Source organism: Epinephelus lanceolatus, chromosome 11, assembly GCF_041903045.1.
Source record: "Epinephelus lanceolatus isolate andai-2023 chromosome 11, ASM4190304v1, whole genome shotgun sequence".
Classification (NCBI taxonomy): domain Eukaryota; kingdom Metazoa; phylum Chordata; class Actinopteri; order Perciformes; family Serranidae; genus Epinephelus; species Epinephelus lanceolatus.
Window position 1 is genome coordinate 26,267,448 of NC_135744.1, and position 19,930 is coordinate 26,287,377.

Genomic DNA, 19,930 nt, shown 5'->3' on the forward strand with positions numbered 1-19,930 from the left:
CATTTTCAAGGGGGTCCCAAATAAGTTGAGGCTTGCTCATTCCAAAATTAAAATGTCATGTTTATTCCACGTGCATTTTACATGATAATATAAAGTGATACAACCAGGCTACATCAAACATTGGTTTAATGACAGAGGATTAGGCTACATCAGAATCAGAAAAGGATTTATCGGCAAGTTTACTTTGGTTTTTGGTCCATACATAAACATACAGTGAACCTATTTAGAGCAATACAAATAAGGCAAAGTACTGCAACATTCAAGAACTTAAATAAGGAATAGAAAAAATTACAATAAAAATATGACAAAGGTACTTTTAAAAAGTAGCCTACTGTAACTCTCGAGTGAAAGAGCTCCAAGTGCTGTGGCAAAACACTGACTTAAGAAGCACAACAAGACAAAACAATGCACATCAAAAAGCCGTGGCATCCCTGAGTGTTGCCATCTTAGGAGTAGGGTGCTTTGGACAAACCATAGAAAAACAGTTGATGAGTTTAGCAAAAGAAATCCCTGCCACAGAGAGTATTATCATTTTTTAAATTTTCTTTGTAAAATCTTACCCTCAATAACTGAAACAGTAAAATAAAAACACAATATTGCATGAAGCTTCATGCAGTGTGATTTACATGTGTTCACTGCAATTTTTCATTTATTAAAAAAGACATTCAATTTAACAGAAAACAAGACAAAAATGGAGGTTAGAGGTTGTGACTGAAATGCTTTTTTAAATTCACATACTCATAATAACACTATTAGGAGACTTGCATGAGTTATGCACACCGGCCAGATTTATACTGAAATTAAAGCATTTAGCTTTGCATGATGATTCACCCATGCTAAATGCCTATCAGTGAATCAATCACATCACATTGCTCTGCCGCTAGAGTCTTGGTCAGGTTCAAAGTTCTGCTCCATTGTGGTGGTGATGCTGTGAATGCTGACGTGGTTGTTTGAATTTTGGAGCCTTTGTTTCTGCACACTGTGCTGAACGCCGTAACAGAAGTAGATAATTAAACCTAAAAGAAGAAAGTTTGGTCAGGTTTGTTTATTTGATATTTCTGCACATTTTGCTAAAGTCTATTTTATGGTGATATTCTTCACATACCTACTGCCATCCACACTGCATAGCGGATCCATGTGTCTGTCCCGAGTTGAACCATGAGGTAGACATTGACAAAAGTGCTGAAAATAGGAAGCAATGGCACAAAGGGAACCTGTGTATGTGAAAGAGCAGAAACATTATGACAATAATATCAATGCAAAAAAATAAATGTACTTCTTCCCAGTTGCAAGATGCAAGATATAGATGAAATGTCAGTGGTTGGCTTTTTTTCTGTTGGGAGTGTTTTCCTACACTTAGTAATCAAAGTTTATGATTTCAGTAATGAAGCTCCAGTGGCTGAAATCAATATTAAAGTGCATCATTACGTGTGTGCTTCCAATAGCTGAGGCATACCATGAAAGCAGCTTTGGTTGTATTCTGTGGTTGTCTCCAGATGATCAGGGTAATGAGGCCCAGCAAGAGCACGATGATAGAGACACAAAGTAAACTCCACCATTTAAGGGCCTGCAGGGCATTTATAGTCCCAGATATAATGAGGCTCAGGATGATAACTATAAAGACTGAGGAGAACAATATAAGTCCAATGATTATTAACAGCGGAAATCATCTCCAGTATACTATTGAAGGATGATGTTGAGATCACTCACTAATAAAAACAATTAAAACAGATGCATTTTTTGATGTCCGTGAAGTTGCTTGTGAAGGAGGAAATAGCACTCCAGCAAATGTAAACGGTTCCAGTTTGCTGAAACTTGAATCCTCATTGAGGTCTGCCTGGTACCTGTGAAAGTGAGGAATACCATAAAAGAGTAATAATACCGTACGTGATTTCAATATTGTAAGCACCTTTGATGACTCACCTTAATATGAGGATACATATGGCAACAAGCGTGTAGGCAAAGAGGGTTCCAATTGACATCATGTCAACCAGCGCCTTCAGGTCAAACAACAGCGCCATGATAGCTGAAAAAACATGAATAATAATGACAAGAAGAAGAATTTACAGAATCCTCTTGCACTAATTTCAATAAATCATATTATAAATCATATTTCAGCAATAACTTTACCCAGATGTTGGTCTACAATCATGCATCATCATCATCACTTGACACATATGATAAGGGTTCATTCTGCAGATTTACTCAGCAGGAACACACTAACCTTTCACCACATATTGCCCCTCAAATGAATGCACTTGCACTTTTAGAATCAGTGCAGTATTCATTAACCATTTCAGCAGTGAGCATGAACTCCTGAGGTCAAAACAGGAGGGGTTTTTTTTTACAACAAAACCAAGACAGGGACTAACTAAAGCTTCCAGAAATATACAGAGAAAAGCTTTCAAATTATTATGACCTGTATGGGCAGTTTTACCTGCTACGACCCCTGAAGCCAGGGTCGCTATAACAGGACTTTGTCTGTCACTCATTTTACTGAGAGGTCTGAAGAGAAGTCCGTCCCTGGCCATGGCAAAGAGAACACGAGGCATCGGGAACATTGATCCTAACAGGCTGTGGGAAAAAGCTCAAATAACTCACCAATAATTATCATGTCATTTTTAGAATGTACTATAGATGTTGGCCAAGGACGATGAGAATTAAACTATCCTGTGAATTGAAATCAAGGTAAAATCCAAGCAATGATTGATTTGGCTTTGAGTTGAGTTGGGTTTATGAATGGCACACTGTGTTTCATACCTTGTTGACAGCGCACAGAGGGATCCCACAGCTACTACATACTTTGCAGGGCCCCAACCGATGTATGTGAAGGCCACAGGCAGTGGGCTATGAGCACTGAGCAAATAGTACGGCATCATGAGAGTCAGGGCTGCAGACACACCGAAGTAAGCCAGGAAGCAGATCAGGAGGGACGACACAATGCCGACTGGGATCGACTTCTGAGGGTTCTGAACCTCCTCTCCTGAAGATAAACATTAAATTATTGTATTTTATATCCTGCTATGCTCCTGCATCCTCTTCCAGTCTTGCCACATCTGTTCTTAATGCATTTACCTGTTGTTGCGATGCAGTCAAATCCAACAAATGCATAAAAGCATGTGGCTGCTCCTGCTAATGTCCCTTCAAAACCAAAAGGGAAAAATCCTCCGCTGCCATATCTGGTGGTGTCATTCAGCAATGTGAAGTTTCTGCAAAGATTCAACATGCTGATGCTTGGTCATGCAACAAAAATTGACAAACTGAAGGACAGATGCGGTTATTAAACACAACAAAGCACATCATGAGTTGAGATTAGGGATAGACCGACATGGATTTTTTAGGGCCGATGCCGATACCGATTTTTTTCCATCACCCTTAGCCGATGACCGATTATGGACTGCCGATTTTCTTGAGCCGATATTTGGGGCCGATACTGCTTTTGCTCCCTCAATTTACATCAAAAAAATGACACCATGATAACAAATATTACAGGTCTCAAGTTTAAAATAAGAAACATTTATTGAACAGTAAAAAATACTAAAACAAGATGGAAAGTTGAGGTAGAACAGGTAGAATATTATTATTATTATTATTATTATTATTATTATTATTATTATTATTATTATCATACATTCAAATAAAGAAAAAGAGTTCAGTGCTCTTAAATCGTCCAGTAATGTCTTTATAAAATAAACAAATATTTAAGCTGAAGCATAAATAAAACAACAACTGCTGTACACAGTAGGATTTGCTGCATGTGCACTGCAGGGTCTTCCGGCAACACAGAGCTGCCCGTGGATGCCTGTATGTAAATCATGCCAGGGAAAAATAAATCCGCAAACCCACGCGCGTATCGGCAGATGCCAAACAAGTAAAAAACTCAAATATTGGCCCGATATATCGGCCGGCCGATGTATCGGTCTATCCTTAGTTGAGATGTTACATGTTGGTGTTGGATGGTGTGGAAACACTTTTTTTTCTTCTTCATTTTATGCATATGATAAAAATAAGCACCCATATTCATACCCATCTAGCAGTGAATCTTCACCAATGTACCAGTTGTTGATGTCGCCCTTAATGAATCCAGAGAGGATAACAAACAGCAACACCAGGATGTTTACTGCTGTAAAAACCTTATTTACAATAGCTGACTCTTTAACACCGAATGCAAGAATCCCTACAAGGAAAACACACAGAAAAAACAATGTTGATCATAACTGTGAACACAGTGGCACCTTGTTTTAAAGATATTCAGTGTAAAATAAAGAATACATTATAAAATGTGATTATACTATTTTTTCCTTCATTTTCCACCCATAAATTACAATAATAAATTCTTACATTTGGTAACAAGTCACAGGGGTGTAGATTAACTTGCCTGCCAAGAGCATTATGAGGCCGGCTGCAAAGAAGTCTGGGTAGGGAGCTAATCCAGGTAAATCCATCGCAGCCTGTTTGCCCAGAGAGCTGGCAATGACATTTCCAATGAGGTCATCGAAGGTCCCACTCCATGCTCTGGCAACACTTGACGTCCCTTAAAACCAGTTAAAAGGAAGAAAAAAGATACAACATGGATAAATAAACAGAAACTCGTATAATGGCTGACAGCAGGGTCACCAGTGTTATAAGCAACCATAAAAAACTTTTCCAACCTAACTTTTAGTTTAGATTTGAGCCTCATTTGAAACAACACAACGAAAGTTTTTACTAAAGAGACTTTTCCAAGATGACTAATAACCTCTTTACCTATGACATAAGACAGCAGCAAGTTCCAGCCAGTGATAAAAGCCCATATCTCCCCCACAGTCACATAGCTGTACAGGTAGGCAGAGCCAGTCTTGGGAACACGAGCTCCAAATTCAGCATAGCAAAGTCCTGCAACGATTGAGGCCACTGCTGCTATCAAGAAGGCAACTATGATACTCGGTCCAGCCACAGCTCTGGCTACTTCGCCGGACAGCACGTACACACCGGCCCCCAGTGTGCTGCCGACCCCCAGGGCCACGAGGTCAAGGGTGGTCAGGCATCGGCGGAAGTTTGACACCTCTCCTTCGGGCTCCAGAGGTTTCCTACGCGACAGACTCTGCAGGAGTGTCAGTATCTTTGCACCAGACATCCTCGCTGTAAAAACAACAACTTGATTAATGTTGAATTAATAAATGTTGCAATGCTGGACCAACTTTTTATATCTGAATAAATTGTGCTTTTAAAATCTCAGAAGATACATACAGAATGAACACCTAGACTCAAGTTGCCGTTGGTCTTGGTAAGTAAATACTACAATACAAGTTTTTAGTATTTTTTAAACTAGTAGTTATTTTTTAAATACGCAGTTTTAGTGAGAATACCATCAAATTATCAGGCAGATTAACTGAGTAACAAAGGCTGTAATGCACTGTAATTTCTTTTAAAATTAAGCAGTTAAAGTTAATTCAACACAGTATCATGCACTTTGAAAGGTGTAGAATATGGGATTAAAGATAAATATTTATCTTTGTTTTTTTAACACTGTGGTGCCATTTGTTATTTTTTTAAAGTATTTTCCCCACTACCTCTGCCCTTTGCACTTTGCACCGGGCTGCAGCACTGCAATAGAGTGCCCCAGGGATGGCGTTTTTCTGTAGGCAGACGCAGAAATTAGCTTCGCATTGGCTCTCTTGTGAATAAGCCCATGGGATGTTTTTGTTGAATGGATTATTGTCAGAAATAAACTCTATGGCAAATAAACGCTCATGATACTGAAGATACATGAAGATAATCTTCACAAATAAACACTATTTTCATGCTGATTGAAGCCTAAACGCAATTGCCATACGTAAAAAGCTAACATTAGGCTATTGACAATCTACCGTTGACCTAACATCACAACCATAACAAGATTGTAAAGCCGTTTGTAGCATGGGTCAGCATTATGATGTTCTGTAGTCTCATTTCACCACATGTTAGCAACCCCCTTCTTAAAAAAAAAAGTCCTTGAATTTGATGTTTATGACGGTGTGGAAACTCAAAAACACAAAAAGAAAGTTTGTAAAAAAGAGTAGGACCAACAACTGCAAAGGGTTGAGCTAATTTTATATTTTGACAAGTAGAAAAGTTGGGCCAACTTGACCTGATAGAGAAATAATTACTTCACCCAACGACAGTAATGAGTTGACATAACGTCACATTTCAACTTGTGGAAAGTTGGGCCAACTTGCCCCGAGAGAAGTAAAATAGTTGAGCCTACTTCAGTGTTTGAATGAAAAAAGTTCTGCCAACTTAACATTTTGAACTGTGTGCATGTTGTGTCATCAAAATAGCTATGTGAAATATGGACATGGTCAGCATTGTTCTAAAAGCTGTTTTAATTTTTACTAAACTTTTTTTAAGTTGTACCCCCTTATGTATTTATACAGAGCTGTTTAAATTAATTAAGTCATTGTGTCTCATTGGTTGCTCAACATACAGCAACATAAAAATTTAAGCATATATTTTGAATTTAAAACAGCTTGAAGACAAATAAGAAAATGTCTCAGTAGACAGTGGTTTGAAAACACTAATTTTGGTTGCATATTAACATTTAGTATACAGGATGCTACTCCAAATATAACACACACCATGCCCAATTACATTTTCCATTAAAAATAAAGTTAGTGTAAGTACATTTCCAACTCAAATGCTCCCATTCAAAATGTAACACACAAATTAACATATTCATGTTATCCTAATCTGCAGCATTTATCTTATTATAGTCCATATACTTTATCAGAACAAGTTCAGCTCTTGATAAAAACAAGTGCTGCAGTAGGTTGAAACTGTAAAAGTGTGAGAAACACGCCGCAAAAAGCGATTTCAGTTTCACAACGCCACCATAATTTTGTTTTAGCTGTAAAATATATGTAATGTAGGACATCTTTCAGCCCAGCAATCACAAACAAAAGATCACCTTGTACATTGTATTCAATAAGCACACTCACACTAACACCCACAGTAAGTCATTTACTCACCCTGCACATTGTTCAATACAGTTATAAAGTTTTACTGGTCCTTGTCAGACACAGTGAGTATTGATGGTGATCAATTCAAGTGTTATCAGTGGATCATTTACTATAAAGGCCTGTGTGAGCAGCTTCACTACTGTACATTTATTAGTTTACTATTTACATGATGTATCGACTCAGATGGCAACTTTTAATTTCAAAATGATCTATACACCTAGAGCTGAACAAACTTATATCCAGTAGCTTATATTCTCATGAGAAAGACATCCTTACCTTTTCGGCTGAATGCTGCAGTGTGTGTGTGTGTGTTTGAGACTGTGTTTTGATCTGTCTCAGACCACACACTACTTGTGGAGATAAATCCATTCACTGTGAACTCTTCGTCGCTCAACATTTTTGACACATTATGTTACATTTCAGACGTATGTGCCATTTCGGAAAAAGACCAGATCAGAATGATTTGTTTGAGGGCACTTCTGGCATGTCATAAAAGTTTTAAAGCACTTTCTTCATGTATGTATGATTGAATTAAATGCACTCTCTTTCGTTTCTTTTTTGTTGTTGTTGTTTCTGGGTATTTTTTGACTTTGATGATACTACAGCTGAAGATAGACAGGAAAGGTGTCAGAGAGAGGGAGATATACTCTGCCAGGTGAGAGGTCACCCCAACACTCACTCCCATTCTTGACTTTTATAAAATACTACTACTACTACTACTACTACTACCAATAATAATAATAATAATAATAATGATAATAAAACTAATCCCATGATTGACATTGAAAATATTTTGTCCAGCACAATTTCTGATGCCTTAACTGTGATTTTAAAAAGCAATAAGCAATACACAAAATAACCATTTGCTGCCATGTTATTTATAGTATTTATTTACTGAGTATTTTTAAATACTCAGAGACCTATTGAAAACCGTGTGAAGTAATGCTGTCACTTTGCTTTTATCCATGAAACTCATTAAAATGATACACAAAGAAAAGGCTGCAGGAGTAATCAAATGTGACTTATTTGTTGTATGTATTTACACTCTATTATTCAACCCTGCACTAAATGCAAGAAAAGATTTATATGTTTTCAGATAGCTTATATTTTATTTATTTCATTCTATTCTGAGCTGAAGAAAAAAATCAATGCTGGGTGAAAACAGTAAAAGCAGTGGCGCCCCCAGAAATGTTTCACAGGGGTGACCAGATGAGGCCACTGAAAATCCTGGGGTGGAACCAAACCCACAAGCCATAACTGAATTTCAGGAATTCTATTATGCTGTTGTTGCATATTAGCAAGCTGAAAACTATATCAGTATGAGAGTTAAGGAATCACATACTTTGTTTTCATATTTACGGTTAATGTTACTAATTACCTGATGTGCACAGACTAATACAGGTACAGTTAACATTGTGAGCTCTACAACAGTCCTGTTTTAGTATCATTTATATATCTGTACATACATGTTAGGCGATTTACTGTTCTTAAAATAGGCTGGTTGTCCTTTTCCATAAAAAGTATACAGCTTTAATTTGAAGAAGTGCATTGATTGTATGGAACAGAACACTTAATGGGAACGTGCCCTCTCAAGTTTGAAAACACCACACAAAGGCTTCAATCATTTTCAATTATTTTCACGAGGAAGGGGCCAGTGGTGGGCAGCTATTGTGTCAAGAGGTCCATGCCCCCACACCCCATTGACACCACTGAGTACAGCTCAACTCAATATCCTAAAACCTGTTCAGTCTATAAATCCTTAGTTCTCTGTCACATTGTCACAACTATTCCTTTTGTTGCTTTTTTGGATTTAAAAAAACTCCCTATACTATATTTAGAGACTTCTCTTATTATCTTTAGAAAGTGATTTGTTTCAATAAGAATTATAGTAACTTGTAAAAGAATGGTGATATGATGACTACACAATCTGGAAATCCCTTTTTAGTAATATTCAGTACTTGAAACTAATCCTACTAAATCCGGATTACTTGTGTTTGATCATTGGCCTCGTCCTCCCCATGAGGGCAGTGTTTCCAGTTCTGCTGATGCATCTCCTAAAAATTATTTCTGTATCTCTTGTTGCTGATCAAACAGCTCTAACATGTTGAGGTCACCATGTTGTGGTCCAAATTAGCCTTTCTTTATTTAATTGAACTCTTTTACAACTGGAGAGTCAGGGAGATGATGTTCTTCCGGCTGTAAAGATGACTGAAACAAATAACAAACTATGAAGTAACTTTAGAGTGCAGACTTTTTATTTTTAACCTTTTAGTATCTCCTGTGTGCCCGATGTCTCATGGACACAGCGTCAGGTTGTGCCAAAGATAAGTCAACATGTTGTAAAGTGACATTGTTTTCACTGGAGACCTCTGCTCAGCAACAAATTGAAGACTCGTTCATCAGAGCATGAGGCGGCAGCTAATTGTTTGAGGAACATAATAGTACGATCCACTGCTTCTAGGGGTTCCTGGTATCATGCTGCAGCCCTTCTGAAAAATGCAATAAAAGATTAAACCTGCCCAGAAAACTAATCACTGGATTTTAATCACATCAAATCTTAAATTGTAGGTGCCAAGAGAAACAAGTTTGTATATTAGTTTCTCATTGATAAAATGAGCATGAATAAAATTGCACAGTGGCACTTTTTTCTTTCTTTCTTTTTTTAAATATATCTTTATAAAATGTGCTTGAAAAAGAAATTACAACGTTTGTAGTAATACAGACACATCCAGCTACACAACATGAAATACACATCTGTTAATGAAGGCTGCAGACAAAGATAACCTTCACAATGTGTCTCCTTTATCTCATATTCTACTTAGTGTCCATGCTCCCGTAATGCTGCAGTAATGGCAGATCATTTCTAAATCAGTAAAGCTCTGCCACTTTAGGTCATGATGGCTTTAGCTCAGGAGGAGTGAGCTGTGCATAGACTTCATTAGCTGAAGGAAATGGACTACCCCTCTCCCTGTTAATGATTCATTTGCACAACAAGGTTCAGAAACTCACACCATTGTCCAGTGAATTCATTCAACACCCTGGATATTTTAAGGAAAAAGGCCTTAAAATCTGCACGTGTACCTGCAGATAAACTGTTTTAAAGCGTGTTTCCATCACAAACTCAGGAGTTCAGAAGTTCAGGTGGTAAGTTTGATTGTTATTTTCCATTCTTGATGTTTTAATTGCTTTACTTTTGGTGTTAAAAAGTACTTAAGAACTGTTTTATAGTATAAAGCCATAGTGACCTTACCTTTCTGATTATGGTTTAATTGAGGATTAACCAGTAATTAAAAAGGTGATGAAATTACGGTCAGTTATGTTCCTGATTTAGCTTTAAATGTGCTTTGAGAATTTGTTTTTATCAATTTGGAAGTGGAGCGAATTATGTGAATACTAGATCTGTCTTTTTTCTTTTAAATTTGGGCATTTTTCCAATGTCACCCAAGACTTGGGGACATTAGATATAACATTTGCACTGGATAATAATAACATTATATTCTGCAATATTTGCAATATCTTTGTTGGAAATTGACATTTTTATTCAAAATATTGAGAAATTAAAATAGATTTAATATTGCCATGCTAAGAACTTCTCTCAATAATGATTAATATGGCAAACAGTGTCTGTTACAGCCAGCCGTTAGTTACTTCATTATCACGGCTCTGCCCCAGCATTTTTCCAACAGTATTAGCCAGATGCAGCAGCCTTTTCTCCATGGTGACTGGGTTCACTGGCCACAGCATGAGACCGAGCACTTGCAGGAAGGAGGGTCATTAGAGTGTGACTTCACTCATGTAAATCCACAATCTATTTCGGTTCAGACGGGTATTTCGAGCGGCACGACTGCAGTGTTACTGAGGTGTGAAATGTTAAATTTCAGATTCAGATTTATTTACTCGAAGCCACAAACATTACTAGAGCGGTCCACTCCTTAGAAAAAGCATCCAAACTCTTAAAAATGCAATTGCGTAGTGAGTAGGTAATAATAGCCTCGGGTCATGTTGGCCTGTAACACCATTCTCGCCCTCTGTTCCTGTTTATATGGGAAAGTGAGCTCAGTGATTGGAGTTTGTTGGATGGTAGCCACACTGCTACAGCACAAGACTGATGTTTATATCTTGTTGAATTTCAAGTAAAGCATTCCTCTGCCACTGATTAATTTTCCACTAACACAATAAATTATAATGAATCTCAGATGTACTTCAAGCCTATTTCACCACAAAAGCATAACATGTTTTTCCTTTTTCCTCAGACAGCTTCATCAGTGCAAACATGAATAACATAAAACAGTGCAGCACGCAGATCGATGGGAGAAGATAATACCGAGAACACCTTCACTCTGGGGAGTTGTAGAAAATAATCCTACCCATTTGAAAAACAAAGATGAGGCTGGTTCTGTATTATGTGATAGTGTTGGGGTCCAGTTATGTCATCTCAACTTATGGGCCCCATCAGAGAGCACAGATGACTGGTGATATTTTGCTCGGAGGTCTTTTCCCCATACACTTTGGAGTTGCATCCAAAGACCAAGACCTCGCAGCCCGGCCTGAATCCACAAAGTGTGTTAGGTAAAACCTTGAGACATGTTTATGTGATTTGATTGAATGAGTGTGCTCATCTAGTCTAAGTCTGTGCCTTGTTTGCTTCAACAGGTTCAATTTCCGTGGCTTTCGTTGGCTCCAGGCCATGATTTTTGCTATTGATGAAATAAACAACAGCAGTACTCTCCTGCCCAACATCACCCTGGGCTACAGGATCTTTGACACATGCAACACAGTGTCAAAAGCTCTGGAAGCTACGCTTAGTTTTGTGGCTCAAAATAAGATTGACTCCCTGAATTTAGATGAATTTTGTAACTGCACCGATCACATCCCAGCAACCATTGCAGTAGTAGGAGCAGCTGGATCTGCAGTCTCCACAGCAGTCGCAAACCTACTGGGTCTTTTTTATATTCCTCAGGTAAGTTACCATAACAGTGTTACATTAAAACTCCACCTCAGTCATGGCTTAAAAGGTACACTGTGCAGGATTTTCCTAAAAAAAAAAGTATGCTCATACAAAAGTAATTCCTCTCAATCATTACTTTCACTAGAGTTGTGTGGTGCTGTATCTATCAGCAGAGACTTTATTGCCTTTATTCTCTTCTTATTTGCTTTGTTTGGGAGGTTCATGGGTGTGAAGCCCCCAGCCATTAACAATGTGCAGGTAAGGTCATGACTTTATAAAAAGGTAGCGACCAGGTAGTTGCAGCATGCATCCAAGAGGAAGCTATGAGAATCATGGACACAGCGCTGGAAAAAAGCAAATATAGTGAGGCCAAATGCTAAGAGGCAAGGCTTGCTTAAACATGACAGTGAATCTGGGTGAACAACGCAGATGTGGCCCAATTTCTGTTGGGCAGGTAGGTGCCAACAGTTAGCTTAGTTAGCTTGCTAAAGTATCAGATTTTCCACAACAACAAATGTAATGTTCCTACAACAGAAGCTTGCAGTGTACATACAAGTAGTGTAAAGGCTCACTTAAGCTCAACAGTGGATATGTATACAGACACGGAGGGAGCCTTCTGTTCATACTCTGCATCAGTTTTGTACATATTTGTGCACATTTTCTGAAAGCTTGCAGACACGGATGAAACAAAGTAGTATCACTGTAGCGTGTTTCAAGTGAGACACGACTGTAGGACATGCTGAAGACATTTAAAAAAATGGTGGAACGGTGGTGCAACTTCCTCCACCGTCACCATATTTGTTGGTGTCAGAAACTTTTGACGTTACCCTCTAGTGCCATCTTATAGATGTATCTATGCCATCATAAAGGATGCATGGAAGTATGTGGGCAGTGACGGTTATAAAGTTTGATATTAACTGATTTTTCTTTGTATCTAAGAGGAGGAGTGGCCAAGTCTTAATGTTGTGTTTCCTGCATAGTCACATGGCAACCTTGTATCTTGAAAATGATGTCCACATACAATTAATTTGCAGTGGATTATACATTTTACAGGATAGGCCTCCTGAATGATGGGTTTATCAACAAAATGATAAAAAAATTATACTGAATGAAGATAATTAAGCAGGACACAATAAAAACCTGATAGATTAACCTGAAATCTTTCCCGTTTCAGATCAGCTATGCCTCTTCTAGTCGCCTCCTCAGCAACAAGAATCAGTACAAGTCCTTCATGAGAACCATTCCTACAGATGAGTACCAGGCCACAGCCATGGCAGACATCATTGAGTATTTCCAGTGGAACTGGGTCATAGCCGTGGCTTCAGATGACGACTATGGACGTCCAGGAATTGAAAAGTTTGAGAAGGAGATGGAGGAGCGAGACATCTGCATTCACCTGAATGAGCTCATATCTCAGTACTTTGAGGATCATGAAATCCAAGCACTGGTTGACAGGATCGAGAACTCCACAGCTAAAGTCATAGTTGTGTTTGCCAGCGGCCCAGATGTCGAGCCTTTGATCAAAGAGATGGTGAAGAGAAACATCACAGATCGTATCTGGTTAGCCAGTGAAGCGTGGGCCAGCTCCTCTCTTATTGCTAAACCAGAGTATCTTGATGTTGTGGCAGGTACCATTGGCTTTGCTCTAAAGGCAGGACATATTCCTGGCTTTAAAGATTTCTTACAGCAAGTCCAACCAAAGAAAGACAGTCATAATGAATTTGTCAGGGAGTTTTGGGAGGAAACCTTCAACTGTTATCTTGAGGACAGCCTGAGACAGCAAGAGAGTGAGAATGACAGCACTAGTTTCAGGCCTTCGTGTACTGGTGAGGAAGACATCACAAGTGTTGAGACCCCGTACCTGGACTACACACACCTTCGAATCTCCTATAATGTGTATGTTGCAGTTCATTCTATTGCACAGGCCCTGCAGGACATACTCACCTGCACACCTGGCCACGGACTCTTTGCCAACAATTCCTGTGCAGATATAAAGAAAATGGAAGCATGGCAGGTAAAATGTTGCATGTGTACCCAACGCATTTAAGTACCTAACCATTTATTTAGCCAGTCTGAATCATCCAAATGTGTGGTTCTGCCTCACAGGTCCTGAAGCAGCTCAGACATTTGAACTACACCAACAGTATGGGGGAAAAGATGCACTTTGATGAGAACGCAGACCTGGCAGCAAACTACACCATCATAAACTGGCACAGGTCAGCTGAGGACAGCTCTGTGGTGTTTGAGGAGGTCGGATACTACAACATACACATCAAGAGGGGAGCCAAGCTGTCCATTGATAAGACAAAGATTTTGTGGAATGGATACAGTTCTGAGGTTAGTCAAACTGTTTTGTAGAGGATGTTCCCATTAATGTACTCTGTTGTTCTCCCCTGTCATTTGGTCTATTTTTCCTCCTGGTATGATTAAATCAAAATTACAAGCAGATAATCACAGCAAGGACAGAACATACTGAAACCGATAAAAAGCTGTTCAGGGACATGAAAGGTTTGTAAATTATCAAAATTGCTGCAGGGCCCTATTTCCCTTCAGTCTTACAGCTAAAATGGCCTTGGAGTTATAACTGGACAATTGTATACATCAAAGCTACATCAACTGATTTTTGTCCACTTGGGGGCAGCAGAACTCATTGTTTATACAACACTGACATACTTAATGATCACCTTTTACACTTGTTATGCAAACATGTTAGCAGATAGTTACTTATATAAACTTATATAAACATACTTATATAAACATCCTGCAAACTCAGAGCAACATTAGTATTCATTCGGAGTCATTGTTGTGTCCATGTGATACATTAAAGTACAATATCCACTCACTGAAATGCCACAAATATTGATTCAGATTGTTTAGATGATTGATAAATGTTGTAAAAATTTTCGAAATTATAAAAAATCAAGGACGCAGTGCCAATGTTGTAACGTAGTCTGCCCTAACCTGCTGAATGACTGATCACACATCATGAAAATATTAGGAAACGTTTCTGTGTTGGTCACAATCCTGTGATTAATTTCAGTGCTATCTTCAGTGTTAGCTGTCTCAAGTGTCATAGACTGCCATTATTTTTTATAATCCAGCCTGAGAAAACAGTCGCTCAGTTCGAAAGAAGCCCTGATAATCTAATGCTTGATTCATACTTGACGCTTCAGCAAGGGTTGCAAGGCTATGCATGGACAAAATGACATCACACCATCAGACACACCCCTTTGCATGGGTCCTATGCTACTGTTTTTTTACATGTCTGTGCATATCCAAGGTTTTCTGACTCCGCAGACACAGTTGGGCGGAGAAAATGGAGATACCATGCTGTCGATGTGAGTTTTCAAGACACTGCCCCCCACAATTTGGGAGAATATAGGTTTGCCGCTAGGAGAAACCTGCGTGGAGTATAAAAGTAACTCATCACAATTCTGCATCAGCTCATGTCTGTGCAACCATTTGTGTGGAAAGCATAACTGAGGCTGAAAGGTTAAGGTGCCGACTATGAACTACAAGGTCGCTGATTCGAATCTAATGGGGGGGTCTTTTGTATGAATGTCTGGCTCTTGACTTCCTGTTGTTTTTCTACTGCTGACTTCATAGTAAAAGCAGATATGCCCCTAAAATAGTTCACCCTTTTCCAAACTCACTATTTTTTTTATAGAAAACCTCAGACCAATTACATTTAAACACCTTTTTAGATGCATCATAACTCTATTTCCTGCTCTTTCTCAACTTTTCTGTCTGTTTACATCCTATAGGTGCCTTTCTCTAACTGCAGTGAAGACTGTGATCCTGGCACAAGAAAGGGGATCATAGACAGTATGCCCACATGCTGCTTTGAATGCACTGAGTGCTCAGATGGAGAGTACAGTTATCATAAAGGTATTGAGATGCCAAACATTTACGATCTCATGTTTGCTAATGTTACACCTGGCTAATGCTGATGCTCTAACACAGATTTTTTTTTTATACAGATGCCAGTGTTTGCACCAAATGTCCAAATAACTCTTGGTCCAATGGGAACCACACATTCTGCTTCCTGAAGGAAATTGAGTTTCTCTCCTGGACAGAACCATTTGGGATAGCTTTGGCCATATGTGCAGTGCTTGGAGTTGTCTTAACAGCCTTTGTGATGGGAGTCTTTGTCAGATTTCGCAACACCCCAATTGTGAAAGCCACAAACCGAGAACTGTCCTACGTCCTCCTGTTTTCACTCATCTGTTGCTTCTCCAGCTCCCTCGTCTTCATTGGAGAGCCCCAGGATTGGACATGCCGTTTACGCCAACCTGCCTTTGGGATCAGTTTTGTTCTCTGTATCTCCTGTATCCTGGTGAAAACTAACAGAGTACTTTTGGTATTTGAAGCCAAGATCCCCACAAGCCTCCATCGTAAATGGTGGGGATTAAACCTGCAGTTTCTGTTGGTGTTTCTTTGCACATTTGTCCAAGTTATGATATGTGTGGTCTGGCTTTACAACGCCCCTCCATCCAGCTACAGGAATCACGACATCGATGAGATCATTTTTATCACCTGCAATGAGGGATCTGTGATGGCTCTTGGGTTTCTTATTGGCTACACATGCCTCCTTGCAGCTATATGTTTCTTCTTTGCATTTAAATCACGGAAACTTCCAGAGAACTTTACAGAGGCCAAGTTCATCACTTTTAGCATGCTCATATTCTTTATCGTTTGGATCTCTTTCATCCCTGCATACTGTAGTACTTATGGCAAGTTTGTTTCAGCTGTGGAGGTCATTGCTATTCTGGCATCCAGCTTTGGGATGCTGGCCTGTATCTTCTTCAACAAGGTCTACATCATCCTCTTCAAGCCCTCCAGGAACACCATCGAGGAAGTCCGATGCAGCACTGCAGCCCACGCTTTCAAAGTGGCTGCCAAAGCTACGCTGAAACACAACACAGCTGCACGAAAAAAGTCCGGCAGCATCGGCGGATCCTCTGCCTCGACTCCGTCCTCATCCATTAGCCTCAAGACCAACGGCAACGACTGCGACATGACTTCAGGAAAGCATATGCCAAGGGTGAGCTTTGGCAGTGGAACAGTTACCCTGTCCCTGAGCTTTGAAGAGTCGAGGAGAAGCTCCCTTATGTGATAGCCATCAGATCCTGACACACAGATGCACCCTATAGTGGCAGTATGAGACGCACAACACGGCGGCCTTTTTTTGACGCTCCAAGCAACTGCTGTAGTATAATGAGTGAGTGTCTGCATATGGTGTGCGGGAGGGAAGATGGATGAGTCAAACAAACTTTGGACTTTCAACCAGGAGACTGCTGTTTGTTTATCATGGAAAACTAAATGTCAATTATTTTAAAAACACTGTAGTGTGCTAATATGTGTAGCATGCTAGGCTAGTAATGTATGCCACATGATGTATATGACGTATGACTCGTGACATTACATTAGTAACAAACTTACTTATTTTAAGCCAAACCCTGTTGTTGTATCTAAACCTCACCACACACTTTTGTTGTCTAAATCTAAGGAAGTAAACCTAAAAACAAAGTGTTTTACCTAAATTCTAAGGTTATTTTGTGGAGACCGCATGCATTTATCAGGAGGGAACTACATTTCCTGTGAAAACTGATGTTCTTTTGAAAAGACATAACAAGAATAAATTGACACACCATCCCTGATTGTCCAAATCTGACGCTGGAGAGGTACTTCTGCATCATAGTTTGATGATGTTGATGATGTTGCCACTGACTAAGCATCTGTATTTGATGAGTTCAGAGTGAGAATGTGTTTTCATAGTATATGTGTGGATGTACCAAACTTAAGCTTCATCTGTCCGATCATGAGGGTGTACTCTTGGACTTTATGCTGAAATGCATAATAGATTTTTTCATCTTCCTATTTTCTAAATATTTTGTCTGAAAGATGACCAGTAATATTCTGTACTTTACCTGACTCCCGTGACTGTTATTATTTTCATCATAACCCTGATGTACACTAAGCCTGTTGATAAGTTAATAAGATTTTGTACAATTAAAAACATTACATTAGATCCTAATCTATCTATCTATCTATCTATCTATCTATCTATCTATCTATCTATCTATCTGACAACTGAAGCTCACTGACAAACTATCTGTGTAGGTAACACACCATGTTCAGCACAAAGACCTGACCGGTAACATGGAACAACATTTGACCACCAGAGGACAATCCAGGCTCTTAAATTGGGCAAGCGAGACCAGAGGATGTATGAGTCATGCAGTAAATGCACAATTACAGGATGTCGACAAAACGTTCCATACTTTGTAATTACGGCCTATTTTGGTCAATCACAAGACAACAAAAGAAAAGGAAGTGTAGTCACTCCACATGGCATTGCCCAATCCATGCCATCTTGTTCACAGTGACATTGGGTAACACAAAGTATGAAATAAATACATAAGATAGATTTGTTTGGGGAAGCATCATTGCTGTCATCACAGTCTCACAGGCTAAACCACAACATCAACAGTGTCCCCTCCCAAGTTTTGATACTCTTTTGGGGGGGGGGGGGGGTGTCAGTCTCATTTCTACATTTTGTCTAATGTTTAAAAATGACAAATGTTGTCACACAACAAGTTAAACCGTGGAGCTTGTAAAACTGAAATTACTTCATTTAGTTTGAAAGATCATGATAAACATGGACAATCATGCCAGGGTAAATAGCCCAAATTCTCTCAGTAATATAGATCTAAAAAACAAAGAAAACCCCCTGATTGAAACTAAACAAAAACATGGAGGTCTTCAGGACATTTTGGTGTAGATCTTTTGGAGAATTTTCTCTGCTTGCAGCTTGCTTATCACAAGTCTCTGACATCTGCAAACAGTGCAGGCCTGTCTCACATGTTAATGTCATTCTCACAGTAAGCCTACAGTCCACAGTCATGTCCTCACAGTATGGAGGAGGTATAGAGGGGAGGGAGGAGCAGCTTGGGGAGGGCACTGTTTATAACAATCCACTCTGTCTGACTGTCAAGGGTGAAGGAACTAAGCTACAACTATTTATCGTGTTAAAAAAAACTCTTAGTGGACTAATAATAAAACAATAAAATAATACAAAACAATATTCAAAGGGCCATTCTGCAGATGTTAAGTACATTTCCATGGTAATACTTGTGTATTGAAATTGAATTCAGATTTTTGTTGTGCATAGTTTTACTTTAACTAACTGTAAGAAAAGGATCTGAGTACTTCCTCTTTTGCATAATTAAGTGAAGTGAAATGCTTATGTAATGGTAGTTGAGAAGAGAAAAACTTATTAACAGTGTTCGCTCATGCTCTGAAGATATTCTTTGAGGCATTTGGGAACATAATAGGTTAAATGTATGTCTGTGACTAGAGGCTAGCCAAGGCTTAAACATTTACAGCTCGACAACGCCACCGTAGGAACTGCACCCAAGGAAATATGTCCCAGGAAATATCTGTTGCAAAATCCACCACAAAATACATTAGCATTACAGTAAACCAAAAAGAAAATAAATAATAATAAATAAATAATCAAATTAACACAATAAAGAGCAAAGCAACAGCAAGGAACAGAGAGATATATACATCTTAAACACTTTGTAATTTTAGACACGTATCTTTCTAAAAGGGAATCTCTCAGCAGTAGAAGGACACAAGAAAAAGTAGGGAAAAAGGCGTTTGAGGAGTGCAGACCTCCCACATCGCTCAACAGGATGATGACATGCTGAGCCATCTAGAATCAAGACTGATCTGAAGCAGGCTGAAGAGCAGCTGGACACCCACCTCCTCTGTTGGCAGGAGGACAGGACCTTTATCCTCAAAGCCAGTGTGGCCCAGCAGGTGGGATGAGACAGATTTTGGACAAAATGACCAGGGGGCTTTGCATGATGGGGATTCATCTTGATGGGAATGTTTGTCATGGCCAAGGTCTTTGCTAAGAAAGAGAAGAGGACAAGATCATTTCAAACAAAGGTTCTAACAAAGTCCTGCAATTATTCAAATAAAGAATGTTAGCACA

At 39.1% G+C, this 19,930-nt stretch overlaps 2 protein-coding genes across 3 annotated transcripts; one reads left to right on the plus strand and one right to left on the minus strand.

Moving 5' to 3' along the window:
* Window positions 1-39: 39 nt before the first annotated feature.
* LOC117263961 (cationic amino acid transporter 2) lies at window positions 40-7,319 on the minus strand. The gene is made up of 12 exons (XM_033637712.2): window positions 7,254-7,319; window positions 4,747-5,121; window positions 4,379-4,534; window positions 4,027-4,177; window positions 3,076-3,209; window positions 2,761-2,983; window positions 2,438-2,574; window positions 1,924-2,026; window positions 1,711-1,844; window positions 1,457-1,623; window positions 1,106-1,214; window positions 40-1,016 (listed from the first exon to the last, which is right to left on the minus strand). Exons 2-12 carry the CDS (start codon window positions 5,114-5,116, stop codon window positions 865-867), a joined length of 1,836 nt encoding a protein of 611 aa, XP_033493603.1. The 5' UTR covers window positions 5,117-5,121; window positions 7,254-7,319; the 3' UTR covers window positions 40-864.
* A 4,021-nt stretch (window positions 7,320-11,340) lies between these two features.
* casr (calcium-sensing receptor) lies at window positions 11,341-17,635 on the plus strand. 2 transcript variants are annotated; one of them, XM_078172086.1, is made up of 7 exons: window positions 11,341-11,546; window positions 11,631-11,937; window positions 13,100-13,939; window positions 14,032-14,266; window positions 14,966-14,994; window positions 15,690-15,813; window positions 15,906-17,635. In XM_078172086.1, the coding sequence occupies exons 1-7, from the start codon at window positions 11,362-11,364 to the stop codon at window positions 17,039-17,041; spliced, it is 2,856 nt and encodes a 951-aa protein (XP_078028212.1). In that variant the 5' UTR covers window positions 11,341-11,361; the 3' UTR covers window positions 17,042-17,635. The 2 variants fall into 2 exon arrangements, with proteins under 2 accessions (XP_078028212.1, XP_033467231.2); XM_033611340.2 differs by lacking the exon at window positions 14,966-14,994 and having other exon boundaries at window positions 14,032-14,262.
* Window positions 17,636-19,930: the final 2,295 nt, after the last annotated feature.

What these genes read in the sequence shown, in the direction of transcription:
- casr (XM_078172086.1), top strand. Translation starts at nt 11,362, where the DNA reads ATGAGGCTGGTTCTGTATTATGTGATAGTGTTGGGGTCCAGTTATGTC. An exon ending in AGAAAATGGAAGCATGGCAG is followed by an intron (nt 13,940 to 14,031) that starts GTAAAATGTTGC and finishes TCTGCCTCACAG; the next exon opens with GTCCTGAAGCAGCTCAGACA. An exon ending in CAGTGTTAGCTGTCTCAAGT is followed by an intron (nt 14,995 to 15,689) that starts GTCATAGACTGC and finishes TACATCCTATAG; the next exon opens with GTGCCTTTCTCTAACTGCAG.
- LOC117263961 (XM_033637712.2), bottom strand. Translation starts at nt 5,116, where the DNA reads ATGTCTGGTGCAAAGATACTGACACTCCTGCAGAGTCTGTCGCGTAGG. An exon ending in CTCTGTGCGCTGTCAACAAG is followed by an intron (nt 2,575 to 2,760) that starts GTATGAAACACA and finishes TTTTTCCCACAG; the next exon opens with CCTGTTAGGATCAATGTTCC. An exon ending in ATATGTATCCTCATATTAAG is followed by an intron (nt 1,845 to 1,923) that starts GTGAGTCATCAA and finishes TCACTTTCACAG; the next exon opens with GTACCAGGCAGACCTCAATG.